The 13,815-nt window shown below is 37.5% G+C and overlaps 1 protein-coding gene across 1 annotated transcript; it reads left to right on the top strand.

The window, feature by feature from the left end:
- The first annotated feature begins 1,131 nt into the window (after positions 1–1,131).
- Positions 1,132–7,376, top strand: LOC148276258 (SH2 domain-containing protein 3C). Its single transcript, XM_088234522.1, has 6 exons — positions 1,132–1,268; positions 3,762–3,974; positions 4,139–5,094; positions 5,168–5,336; positions 6,692–6,869; positions 7,021–7,376. Exons 1-6 carry the CDS (start codon positions 1,242–1,244, stop codon positions 7,350–7,352), a joined length of 1,875 nt encoding a protein of 624 aa, XP_088090648.1. The 5' UTR covers positions 1,132–1,241; the 3' UTR covers positions 7,353–7,376.
- Positions 7,377–13,815: the final 6,439 nt, after the last annotated feature.

The following is a 13,815-nucleotide window of genomic DNA, read 5'->3' as shown; positions in this document are numbered from 1 at the left end:
CCTAGACTTGAGAAAAATCTAATTGTTTTTTTGTGTTCTCACGGGGAAATCGAACTCAGAACCTTCCGCGTGCGTGAGTAAAGCATTTTAACCAATGCACCACAGAGTTCGCCTATTATTTTCGCGGTCCTGGGTTCGATTCCTGGCAGAGTGGACGCAAAATATTGCTTTTAAAGGTGATTCTACATTGCAATATTTCAATGGCGCCTTCCATATAACAAAAATGATCTAGACACGCTGTATTTGGTTTACCTACCAATGCGGAGCCCTATGCACCACTAGGTGCGGATTGGGAAACGTCGATGAAATATAGGCAGAATGGCGAATGCTACACGAGTAAACTAGACAATGATAGATCACAAGCCTTGTAAATGCTTATGACTTTTCCATATTCCATTCTATAAAATGTTCTCCGCGTCTATTTATTAAACTGTTTGTACATATTATTAATTGTACAATGACAGGCTTATTGCCAAATGGCAATTTCTTCCAACCAACCAATAAAATAAAAAATAAAACAATTTTAAGTCAAGTTACAAAATACATTTGATAATAGAAAAAAAAGCTAAAGATATGTACGTATATAAAAACAGAAATAAATGTATTTATGAAAAATTATCTAAAATAAATACCATTACTCAATGGGAAAAAGGAAAAAAAGAGGAAAAATAAATGAAGGAGAGATTAAAGAAGAGAAAGGAGATGTTTCTTCATGTTGATTTAAACAGAGATAGGTACTATAATGTATGATGGATGAGAGATCATATACTTTGATGGTGGATGAGAGATCATTCCACAGTCGAGCCGCATGGACACGCAGTAGAGAAGAAAGAGGAATTGTGGATGGGTATTAATATTCATCAAAATTTGATTTGCCCCATTTCTGTAATCTGAAGCTTCGTTCGCGCATATTTTCAGCGACTCTGGCGGAAAGCACTCTGAATGTAGCTCCGAATATTTCTACAACCAACCCTAAGAGTCATAAAAAGGGGGAACATATTCGTAAGTAATCAATGTTTTGTGTCGTGTCGTCGTGTGCCGAGTGCCGAGTAGGTACCTACCCACATTTCCCTTAGAAAGAGACGGTTCGAAGCTGGGGTGATACGCAGACGCATTGAATCGATCGATTCTACCTCATCCCCGCGTCGTTCTCATACTCGTAGCCTAATGTTTACATCAATCCGTTTATCAAACGAAACATGGAGTTGTAACTTAAATAACGGTGTATTTATCCACTTACAATGTGTTGCACGGCAAATTCACAAATGGTATGTATTTTTTGCGTTTTCTACGGATTTTACGTAACTAAGTGTTACATACGAGAATCTAGTAAGAATGTAATACATTGCACTCTAAGCCAATAATTTTGTAAAAGTTTCCTCGGCATGGGTCACCCGTCTCGGCCGTCACCCTAGTAGGTAAAATAATATTATTATTTTCAATAAAAATGTGTCGAACTTAATTGCGAGTGTTAAATTTTATAGTAGACGTAAATTTTAGATATTTATTTAGATACTAATGCTTTTTATGATTTTAAGACTCGGACTGGTAATTTTACATATCACGGAGATATGTAAAATCATAGTATTTTTTTACGTAATATTATCAAATATTATTTTACATAACTTTACGTTTTTTTTTGTTGCAATGGCTGTTTCCTTTTAGTAGATAAATTAAATTAAATAAACAAAAATGGAACAAAAATATGTAGATAATTGGATTGTAATACTTGGAATTCCAAATGAATAGAACTGTTATTTGATCAAAAATCTTTGACAGCAAAGACAGTTGACACTAAATACATGTTATGTTGTTATGAAAATAAAAAGCGTTGATTTGTTTGATTCAGATTTTGTGATATTACACGATATATTTTAATATTTTATATTACTCGTATATTAAATAAACCAACCGTACATATTTGTTCAAGTTTTACATAAATTTAAACAGATTCCAGTCTGAAGATGCTCGTCCAGGGCTGGTATTCCAAACGCTCTCGCGGCCGTATTATCTCGTGTATTTACATACAAAATACACGAGAAAAACTATTTTCTCGTGCCGCGAGAGTGGTTCAGAATAGCACCCCAGAGAGAAAATACAAATTGGTTTAGGTTACTCATACTTAGGTAACAAGTACATTACTATTTTATTTTTTAAACTTCTTCTCTGTCGTTCCTCAGTTCTGAGGATCGTGATCATTGGAACTCTCTCCAGCCATTCCATTGACAAAGCGTCTCCACCCTTCACGGCTCTGCCCCCTCTCCACAGCTCTATATGGGGTCGCCCGTGACGTTGTTTTCACCTGGTCGATCCATCGAGCTGCAGCTCTGCCTCTGCTTCTTCGTCCTGGCACGCTGCCCGGGATTATTAATTTCTCCGGATTTTCTGGGTCGCGTCTAGCTATGTGTCCGAAGAGCTTCAGAATACGTTGGCAGCACATTGCCGATAGGCAAATTTTTATGTTGAGTCCCTCCAGTATGGAGGCATTTGTTCTTCTGGCTGCCCATGGTATTCTCAGCGTTCGACGCCAACACCACATCTCGGAGGCATCTGTTCTCTTCCGCTCACGTGTTTTAATTGTCCACGTTTCTGCGCCATACAAGAATATTCGGAACACTATGAACATTTTAGTTTCCTTCGAGATGCCCCGATCTTGCCAAATTTTGGTCAGTCGAGTCATGTCATTTTTTGCGATTAGGATACGTCTTTTGATTTCTGATGTGCAATGAAAGAGTGCAAGATTTTGTTTATTTCAGCTCATCCATCTCTGCGAACGGTGCGTGCACATTAGAATTTTAAAAAAATATTTAAACCCAAAATGTTTTTTTTGACAATTAAATTACAAATAATGTTGATTTAACAATTCACCTCTCTTATAATGTTTGTAGGTTTAAAATATTCATGGGCCGGATTTCGGAATATTTTGGTCACAGTTCTCTGCGATATATTTATTCACTCTTTCAGTTCCACTATTAAAAACACAATAAAACAGATATTTGCGTTTAAATTTAAGAATAAATGCGATAAATCATATAGCGTGTTAAAAATACTGTAACCAGATTCTTTCCCATCTCTGAATTTTTACTATATTTCTGATTGTTTCTTTCAATTCTTCTATCTGCCGATTTTTGTGAATAAATTCATTTTCCTATTAAACTTAATAACCTCCATGTTATGGACTAAACCGGTAGTTGTGTACAAATATTTTTGCAAAGTAGTTAATTTATATGTTTGTCTAATAATAAAGAAAAAAATATTTAATAGAAACACAAAATTTAAAAAAGTAAAAACAATTTTTATGATTTATTTTAGTAATTGAGACCATGAAAAAAAATAATTTCTTGTTATAAAAAAGTTATTTTTAATAAAATTGTATAAACCTACGACATAAAATATTATATTATACTGTACTGCATTTTACATAAATTCTCATTACGAGGGAGTGTGAAAACGCTTACCGGTATATGCGATATTTCAAAAAAAGTAACAAATGAAAGAAATATTTTTATGCGTAAGAGTTTTTTCCACCGCTACAATTTTTCTAATCTTTCCGAATTTTTTTACAAAAATCAAGAGGCTTTATTTTGCCTCTAAAACAGAAGAAAAAATACAAGTCGTTCGTTAATGAATTGAAATGAGAGTTAAACGATTTGTATGCGAATGTATTTGCGTTTTTGCTATTGAAATTTGCATAGTCATTCGTTATATTTAATTTATTTGGTTAGAACAAATAACTTACTATTTAAATAATTATGATGCAGGAATGTGCTCGCCAGCTGGAATGGGAGTTGTCTCTGAACAGCAGCGAGCTCATCTCTCACGGCTGGTACCGGGGCTCTGTGGAGAGGGGGGAAGCGGAGGCCGAGCTGCAGCAGGACGGAAGTTTCCTGGTCCGGGACTCCGCTTCCCAGCCGGGACACCACGTCCTCAGCTGCCGCTATGCCGGACAGTTCCTGCATTTTGTCATCAACAGAGTAAAAACAATCATTATTAAAAAGTATTCACGATGCTGAGTTTCTCGTGAGCGATTTGACTACGCAACGCCAGAGAACTCTCAACATAGGAGAATCATTCATGAAAATTCCGTATTTTAGAAAAGAAAACAAGATGAACTCATCATTAAAATAAATCTTTTCAGGTAGTTATTCAACCGGATACGGTGTATGAACGATTTCAATACCAATTTGAAGATGAAGCTTACGATACGGTGGCCGATCTTGTCACATCGTATGTCGGGTCGGGAAAACCAGTGTCGTCCGCTTCCGGGGCGAGAATCCAATTCCCGTCAAACAGAAAGCAACCCCTATTATGCTGTACATTTAACCACAGCAAGAGCCCAGATGTTGCTTGTAACCAGTATAGGAAACTTCCTCAAAATTTCAACTCTTCGGAGAGAAACGTAGACGGTATGCCGAAATCTTCCCGATACAGCGACTCGAGCTCCGCCAGCGACGCGAGCACTCCGCGCTACGTTCAGGGAGATACGGCTCAGTACAAGCGAGGAAGAAGACCGACCTCGCTGTCTCCCGCGGCGGCTGCGGGGCCGTGCAAAGCGGGCGACGGGGACAGCGACGAGGAGGAGTGCCGGCGGGGCTGGGAGCCCGACGGGGACAGTCCTCCGGAGAAGCCCGCCAGGGCGCAGCCCCCCCGCTACCACGCCTCGGGCTCCGACTCAGGGAACGGCTCGGGAGACTCGCACTCTAGCGCTCCTGACGCGCCCCCGCCGACTAGAAATTTTCCCAAACCCTTCAAACGCCAGATAGATCTGCAGCACGCCCAGGAAGTCTTGATGAAAACGAAAGAAATAGAATTCAAGCAAAATTCTTTATTTGATGTGGAATGTTTTCAAACTGTTCTCTTTTCATCTCTAAATAATAAGCCGCTGGAATCGGACACTCTTCAAACTATTAAATCTTTGCTGAGAGCTTCTGGTCCGAGAATATTGGCCAATCACTTAACCACCATTGATTTAAAGCTACTTTTCTCGGAGAGTAAATCTTCAGACAACAATTTAAATCCTTTAGAAACCGTGACAGGCTTAGAATTGTGCTTGTTACCCCACGGAATGCGGATGCGATTAGATTTAATTGAAAGGTAATGATTTTTACTATCTATTAAACTTATGTTAAAATTGCATTTCTGTTTTTTATAAAAAATATTTTTTTAGGACAGAATGCCTGAAATTTGTTATAGCTGTTACGATATTGACATGCCAATGTGACTTGGAAAAAGCTGACGTACTAAACGATTGGATTCAATTGGCTATTGAGGTGAAAACAGCCCTAGGAAACCTGTATGGATTTGCCTCGATAATGCTAGGATTATGTATGCCCGAGGTAATAAATATAATAATAATATATTACTCACACACATATTTAAAAAAAAAAGTCATAAAACTTTATCTAATGAAACTATAAAGAGATGTCTCCATTCTAAATCATAAGAAGTTGTTTAATTTAAACTCACAAAATGACTCGCCTACAGGCTGCATTAAATGCCGCAGCGAGACTTATTTTTGGAATCTCTAAATTCAGTCATATCACTCCACTACTTCGGGAATTGCACTGGCTACGTTTTCCACAGAGGGTGGAATACAAACTGTTGGCTTATGTATAAGTCACTGCACAACTCTGCTCCAGAATATCTAAGGGAACTCTGCATTCCAGATGAACTAGCTGACAGACGTCTTACGCTTAGATCAGCTACATCTACGTCGAAAGGAAAAGTTATTTTACCTCTACGCAAACAGTGCACTAAATTCGGCGAACGTGCATTTGCGGTCGCAGGCCTTACGGCATGGAATGCTCTCCCAGCAGAAATCCGAAACTGTGAGAGTGAAGTGATGTTTCGGAAGAAACTTAAAACCCACTTGTTCTCTAAATCATTTGAATAAATTCTTAGCATGTGGTGGAAAAGTAGTATGAAAAAGTACATTATTTTTCTTAAAGTAAAAAGTTAAAGTTAAGATTAAATTTATATCTTTATATAATCACTTTGTAAAGCGCCCTTGAGGTATTTAATACGAAAATGGCGCTATATAAGTTATCCATAATAATAATTATTATTATTATATTCTGAGTAGCTAGTTGTATTGTTTAATAAAATCGAAGTTAACTATATTTTAATCTATACACTTGCACTGCGTGTTCATTTACAAACGCTGTTATTGGAATTTTTAAACTATTTTATTTTATTTGGAAAACCAACAGTTCTACATACATATTTACAGTAAACAACAGACATACCTACATATTGTATAAACTCGGAACCAATAACAGGTTTCCGCAAATTGTACAAAGTTAGTAAGGAAATATAATACTTACACAATATATACCTAGTTTATGCATATAAAAATGTTTTTTTCATATATACATTATTTTAATAATGGAAGAAAATATTTATACATGTATTATTTTTAAATGAACCATTATTGTAAATGGGGACATTATATATAATATTTATTGACATAATGTGTATTAAATTAGTATTGACATTTGCACAGGACTGAATGATTTCTTATTAATTGGAATTACCGATTTAATTGCATGTTTACACTTAAATTACATTGATTTATGGTTTATTAGGAGATACTAGGGTTAGATTCAAAATGCAGTCATTTACAACTTATGATAGTAACCGGAAAAAAATATACAGAGAATAGTAAAAACACGGTAAACGTGGCTCGTTTCAGATTGAATGTTTGGAATCAATGTGGCTTACCTTGCGCCAAAAATATACTGAAGTTGCATTTACGTTTGAGGCCAAATTAAGACCATGTTTTAAAAGCATGAACGACTGTATTGATCCCGCTCCCCCCAATACGACTATTCCACACCTACTTCCAACGATAATGCTGCTTCAGAATACAGGTGAATATTGTAAAATAAATAACTATGAATTATATAAAACATTTTATATCAGTCTTCCGTATTCCGTATTCCAGTATTCCGAACGCTCGGTATTCCAGTGTGCCGTCACTTTATTAGAAACCACCCTTTATTGAAATAAAAGTTTTTGCAGAAAACAGTCGGACATCTAGCTGCGATATGGAGACGGCCTCTAGGACTGTAGACTTCGGTCTCTCCGTCGTCGCATCTCACCTGGAGACGGCTAGGAAGTTTCCCGAGCAGATCCCGGCCTACCGCCGCAACGCCCGCACCGTGGTCCGAGAGATGAGCTCCCTGGGCCCGATGTTCGACCCTCTACTGATGGAGCTGTTCCAGACTGAGTTCCATATTCGATTCCTTTGGGGCGCCAGAGGGGCGCTCATATCAGCCGGCGAGCGACATTCCCGCCTTTCTCAAGTCTTGACAGCGATGTCCCAGAAATACAACACTTCCGAAAAACGCTAAATGATCATTTTTAAGAAAAATAAAGAAGCCACCCCACCATCAGTATAATTCGCTACTGCATAATTTATTATCAACTCCTGCCAACTTTATGGACATGTAGCTTCAAAATGTCAAGTCGAAACACCCGCCTGTTCTCACTGCGGTAAAACTAGTCACAACCGTGATGCATGCAATAAAAAGGATAAGGTTTCCGTTTGTGCCACATGTACATTCTTCAAAAAATCTGCCTCTCACTCTACTGGATCTCAAGATTGCCCAGCTCGCCTCGCCGCGTCGCTGAAAGACGTGAACTATACCGAATATTTTTTTAGACTAAATACCAATATCAGATCGTGAACTTATGACATTTATTCCTATTATCAAAACGTCAGAGGCATGAACATTAAATTGAATGTTCTAATGTGTAATTTATCTGTATGTAATTATGGAAAAATAAAAAAAACTCCTAATGGTTTGAAAGATTTCAAAGAAATGACCGTAGAGTAGAAATACCTTAAAAGTCCCCGAAACTACTGTATATTCTCGTAAAATATACAAATCCCGGTGCAGAGTGAACACGTTATGTAACGAGATAGAAATGCACAATAATAATATGTGCTTCGCTATTTTACACAATCGTATTTCATTATCAAACTTAAGAAGGTGTTGTTTTAAATTTTATTTATTATTTTTTTTATTTTATAAAATATGAAACACATGCGTCCCCTTGCATCTTTTTCTAAACTCATATTCTTAAACAATATTGTCTAAATCTTTGTATAGGTACAAGTGCAGGATCTTACTATGAATGCCTAAAACTCCATTTTCGCCTTTTATTTATCTATCTATCTATATATCTTTAATATCTCTGTTTAAATATGTATTAATATTATACTTTCCATTTTATTACAAATAGAATATAATGTCTCGTTGCTCGTCTTGGCCTACACTGGTCAGTATTTATTATATAACTACCTACTGATAACGCCGATGATAGATATTCTTAATTTTTACCGAAAAAATATTTTCATCTTGTATTAAAGGCAATGTCCATTTACTTAATGAATTTTGTCACCTTTTGTTTAAACATACTCCAACAAAGATGAAGAACATTTTAGATAAGGTAATTAGACAGGCGTCGTAGCGCAGTAGGTTAGACGGCCGATTGTGAAACTGGCGTCGCGGGTTCGCTTTCCGCCAGTTGCAATAAAAAAATTCAAGAAAGACTTTTCTCAATAAATTGGTCTGGGTGTTGTGGTGTATTTTTCATAACCTCCTTCCATATCCCCTCTTTCCCACCTGCTGACAAGCCTCTAAAATTGGGGCTAAGCGGGTTATTCCTTTAAAATATATATATATATAAATAGAAGTCTAGGCACCTATATTGTCTTATTTAAAATGGTCTTCATCTCTGTTGTAATATGTTAATATTAACAGCTCCACAGGGATTAGAATCCAGTCCTTGTCTACAAAAATTTGGACAAACTCAACATATTGTTCATCATTTGTTTTGTAATTACCTGCCTCACTACATACTCACTAGGTATTCTTTGTGTATCCTTAATTTATTTAAATTAAGATAAAATAATTATTATTTCACCATAAGACTTTAGATTATGAATATTTTATTGGCAATATTATGGGCCTTAGATTTTACTGCCATGTTTCGACATTCTTCTCTGCCCGAGTCTGCTACAATTTCCATCATAGTTCCGGTTGTAAATAATAAAACTGGTGACTTATCTGCGAAAGACAACCACAGGCCGAACGCATTGTCGATTGCGGTGGCTGAAGTTTTAGAAATCCTTATGAGAAAGCTTCAAACAATTTCGATACGACGGAAAATCAGTTTGGGTTTAAAAAGCGCTCGGTAACAGTTAAATTGATCGATGTGACGAGAAACACACCGGTGTATGGCCGCTCCCTTGATTTAAAGAAAGCATATGACACTGTTCGTCACACCACTCTGAACGAAAGCATGATTGGTATGTTAGCAGAACTACTTCATATGGTCGGAACATGGAATGATAATCTCATTCATAAGGTCGAGTGGGGCTCGGCAATCTCCTCGAAATTTAAAGCTCACCGCGGATCAAAGCAGAGGGTATAGCATCTCCGAGTTAATTCGACTTGTATGCTACACTTTGCATGTAAGTATTTCAATAAGTTTGACAAGAGTGAACGCCATATCATACGCTTTTTTTATAAAAAGAAATATTAGCGTTCTTATAATTTACCCAAATACTTCCATTTTGGTGGCCATTTTCAACGAGTTGAAAATAACTCACTATTAGAAAATGGAAATCAAGTTGGGGAGAGTGGGATTTGAACCTCGGGTCGAAGTCGAAAGCTCATATTTAATCAAGCTGTCGCAATTTCAATAAGTAGAATTTACCGCATCGTATTTTTACTAATTGCCAGGTAATATTTACAAAATAAAATACATTCCCACTAAGCCGAGCGAGCTATTATAATAATACATAGATATAATAATAATAGACACGGCACCCTTACAATATTGCATAATATTATGCACGTGTTGAAAGGGATTACCTAATAAATTATTTCTACTTTATAGTACTACGCGGAGCCTTATGATGGCGTGGATTTTTAGAGCGTAAATATTTACTGTGCATTCTTGACAAAAACTTTGTAAACCGAACCAATGATAAAAACAAGTCCCTTGAGTATTTAATTTTAATACTTGAAGATGGGTAGTGAGTAGTGACACGCCATTAAAATTATATAAAAAACAGATGGGTACGATTATAAATGTTGGAATAATCGGCGTGCTAGGTCTGCATGTAAATAGTCTGTATGTGTTTTATAAGAACGATGTTTCCGTCTCACAGATTTGTTTCATCCATTTTATTTGACACTTCAAGCTGAGTCCACCCTTTTAAAATGTGTAAATATTTACTTATTTGTTTATTTACGCCCTGTAACGGCAAAACACGTAACACGGAATGAAGCAATCTTAAGAAAGCAATAATTACTTCTGCGAATGAATTTTTTTGCCGGTAAGGTTGTATAGGTTAAAAGTATCTAAAGGCAGTGAACGTGACCCAAACTAATTAGACAATCGAAGAGGTAACAATAGGCGACAATATTGTTTAAGTGTAGACGAGTGCCGTCACCTTGACTGTGTAATAGTAACTGCTGAACAAGTGTGACCAGCCCGAAGAGATGACACGCGTAAACTTTTCCATATAAACGCGTCAGTAAACACGCTCTTTCAGTCCGGGAGCTGTAAAACCTCGAGTGGTAGAGTCGAACACTTTCCTCCCTAGGGAGGAAATCCAGCCAGTCTGCAAGCATTTGGACATACTCAAACATTGTTGAAATATGATGTGATCATTATTTCCATAGAGTCCTTTACCGCCTTTCCCCATCTTCTATACACAGCGGGCAGTCAACAATCCTGATGGATCTCCGACACTGGCCACAATGAGGAACTTCAGCCCTACGGAAAATTGTATACAAAAATGTTTTCTTACGCGCGGTAAAAATTAAAGCATTAAATTATAGGGCAAAGTTTCTTGAAAATGTACGCAAAAAATATTGAAAAAACTATTTTAAACGGCGTCACTTGTTCATATGAATCGACCCAATGATAAGAGAGTTGTGGAAGATTTCCGGTTTACTTACCGTCAACTGACCAATCGGCAGAACTGACCGATAAGAAGCGGAAGAGAACTTGAGACGTCACACGCGGAGTAATTTCAGAAATACAAAACTTTAATGAATCACACCGCTGATAATCACCGTCATTCCCTTTCCGCACCTAATGGTGCATAGGGCACTGCATTGGTAACCAATCGAAGTGTATCTTGATCATTTTTTGCTACACGAAGGTGAGCTGATCAGTCTTACGCTTCAGGTCCCAGTCCAGAGACTATGAAATATTCTAGTGTGAAAACACTGTTTTCAATAAATATTTAATATCAGCCATGTCGGGAATCGAACCCGAAACCTCTTGCATGGTAGGCAAACGCGCTTACCATTACACCACGAGGCCGAGGCGCTGATAATACGATACATAAAAATGAAAAAAAAAAAAATTGACTTGGTTTCATAGTCTGTTAACAAATAAAAAAAATAAAAATGACAACTGAATTTCCTCATTAAAGTGGTCGTGTCCATATTGCAGAGAGTTCGGCCCTTTATTATACGGGTAGGTAGGTAGGTGGTAGGCTAAGCTACTAAGATGGCACCGGGAGGGTTTCCTGCCTGGTAGCTGGTAGCTGGTAGGTCACCGGACGGATCATATCCATAATATCTATTTTGTATTCTACAGAAGAATTAGTAGGTTTATGCTTTGATAATGCCATCAATGTCGAAAAAGCGATTGATAAAATATGTGCCGAAATACATTCCGAAAAATCGTAGACCAAAACTCTGGAAAATATGACTGCTATAAATCGACTGATTTTTGGAATGTGACGGGATGTTCGGGGCTCGCTCCACTCCTGTCTCCTGTCTCCTGTCTCCTGTTGCGGGTTGGCCCGGCATTGCAGTGCCGCCGGGATCGGTCCATTTTAAATTATGTATATTATAAAACGAATAAAAGGCCTTCACTTGAATAGCAAATGACGGATCAGAACTATTACAAATAATAATTAACGATATTGTCACAGGCTGGTTCTGGGAGTCACGATCGGAGTTCGGCAAAGCTGCGTCCTTGTACCATTCATAGTCCTAATCCTTACGGATTTCATATAAAGGAAGTCAATACCGCCAGACGCAGACAGGAATATCCATTTCCTCATCCTCCTAAAAATAAGCGACCTATAGTACCTTGATGACGCAGCCATTATTGACCGCTCTGTCAGGGGCCTTCAACTCATTGTTGATAGGTTATATCGACGGTTTATTCTGCAAACAAGATAACTACACTTTCTTGTCAAATGGACATTATTGCATTAACAGATTTTATTACTTCTAAGAATGAGGAACTTCAGCTCTACGGGAAGTTGGATACAAAAAATATTTTCTTGCGCGGTAAAAATTAGAGCACTAAGTTTCTTGAAAATGTACGAAGAAAATAATAATAAATATTTTAATAAAAACGCACTACTTTGATCGACGTCACGATATAAAAGCTATGAAGGATATCCGGTTGGCTTACCGTAAACGAACCAATAGGAAGAACTAATAGAGAACAACCTCTGACGTCACACGCGGAGTTATTTCAGAAATACAAAACTTTGAAAAATCATGGCGCTGATAATGTGATATAAAAAAAATATAAATTTTTGGCTTAGTTTAATAGTCTATTAACGAATAAAATAATAATAAAAAAGACACTGAACTCATTATTCGACAAAACGACAATGTTGGCGTTAATAAATATTTTGAACATAAGAAACCACGATGATCAGTATGAGCAAGAAGACATATTGGCACATAAAAATATTTTTTTAAAACGAAAGAAATTCAAAAAAAAAAAAATATTTAAAAAGCAAATGGTTGCTTACTTCTGCAGTGTTGAAGCGAGGAGAGGGAGGAGGGAATCTGATACTGCGCAGCGCTCCCCTCACTTCTCCCCTGCAGAAGTAAGCAACCATTTGTTTTTTTAAATATTTTATTTTTAAAAAATCTTTGTTCTAAATATTTTTTTTAATATGCTAATATGACTTCTTGCCCATACTGATCATCGTGGTTTCGGATCTTACAGGGTTTAAAGAACACCCTGTATACTTGTAGTTTGGTTTACTGGAGTTGTCTTGAATGTGGATTAAGCCATCATATACGTGCCTACTCCACACGTATGTGTTAAAAAATATATTTTAGAATTTTTTAACTAATGTAACGAATAGATATTTCGTTTCTAAATGCCCAAAACCCATGACTATGGCCCATAATTATTCAATCGACAGGGTCGAGAGTTTTAAATTCCCGGGAGTAACAGAAAACGGAATCTTAAAAAAGAGCAGGGAGTGTGGCTAGAATTAGCAGGCGCCGCATTCAACATGATGAAGGTTATCTTACTTGGTAAAAACAAATAAAGCCTCCCACACAATGCTTGCATAGTATAGCGCCTGTATAGGTATACACCTCTTTTAAGAATGCAAATCGGGGCCCAAAACAGTGAGCGATTCAGTTATGAGAATGGTCCCTTAAAAGAATTCTGGGTGAGGGGCGGCTTGACATTGTAAAGTTGCGTTTACATAAGAACAATGCGATATTGTTTTGTCTCAGCATCAGACCTTTTGTCCTCGTGTGCACAGAAAATTGGAGGATAGCACAATGCACAATAGACCGAGACATTGTCCCAGAGATCTCCCAGAGAGGGTAAGCTATCTCCGGAAGTCAATGAATCACCTCCGCCACAGCGCGCGGCCGCATTATCCTCGTCTGAACGCACACGGACATGACAGTAGGACAATAGCCATTTGCTCAGTGCGCACGAGTCGTTCCTGCGAACTTTCACCCGCGGGCGCGGCGGCAACTGACGTCAAGCTGAGGCGACAGGGCACGCGGT

Source organism: Micrasema longulum, unplaced genomic scaffold, assembly GCF_059751315.1.
Source record: "Micrasema longulum isolate JH-2025_06_02 unplaced genomic scaffold, ASM5975131v1 h1tg001253l, whole genome shotgun sequence".
Classification (NCBI taxonomy): domain Eukaryota; kingdom Metazoa; phylum Arthropoda; class Insecta; order Trichoptera; family Brachycentridae; genus Micrasema; species Micrasema longulum.
Note: the sequence above shows the minus strand (reverse complement) of the source record. Positions and strands in the feature narration are given on the sequence as shown.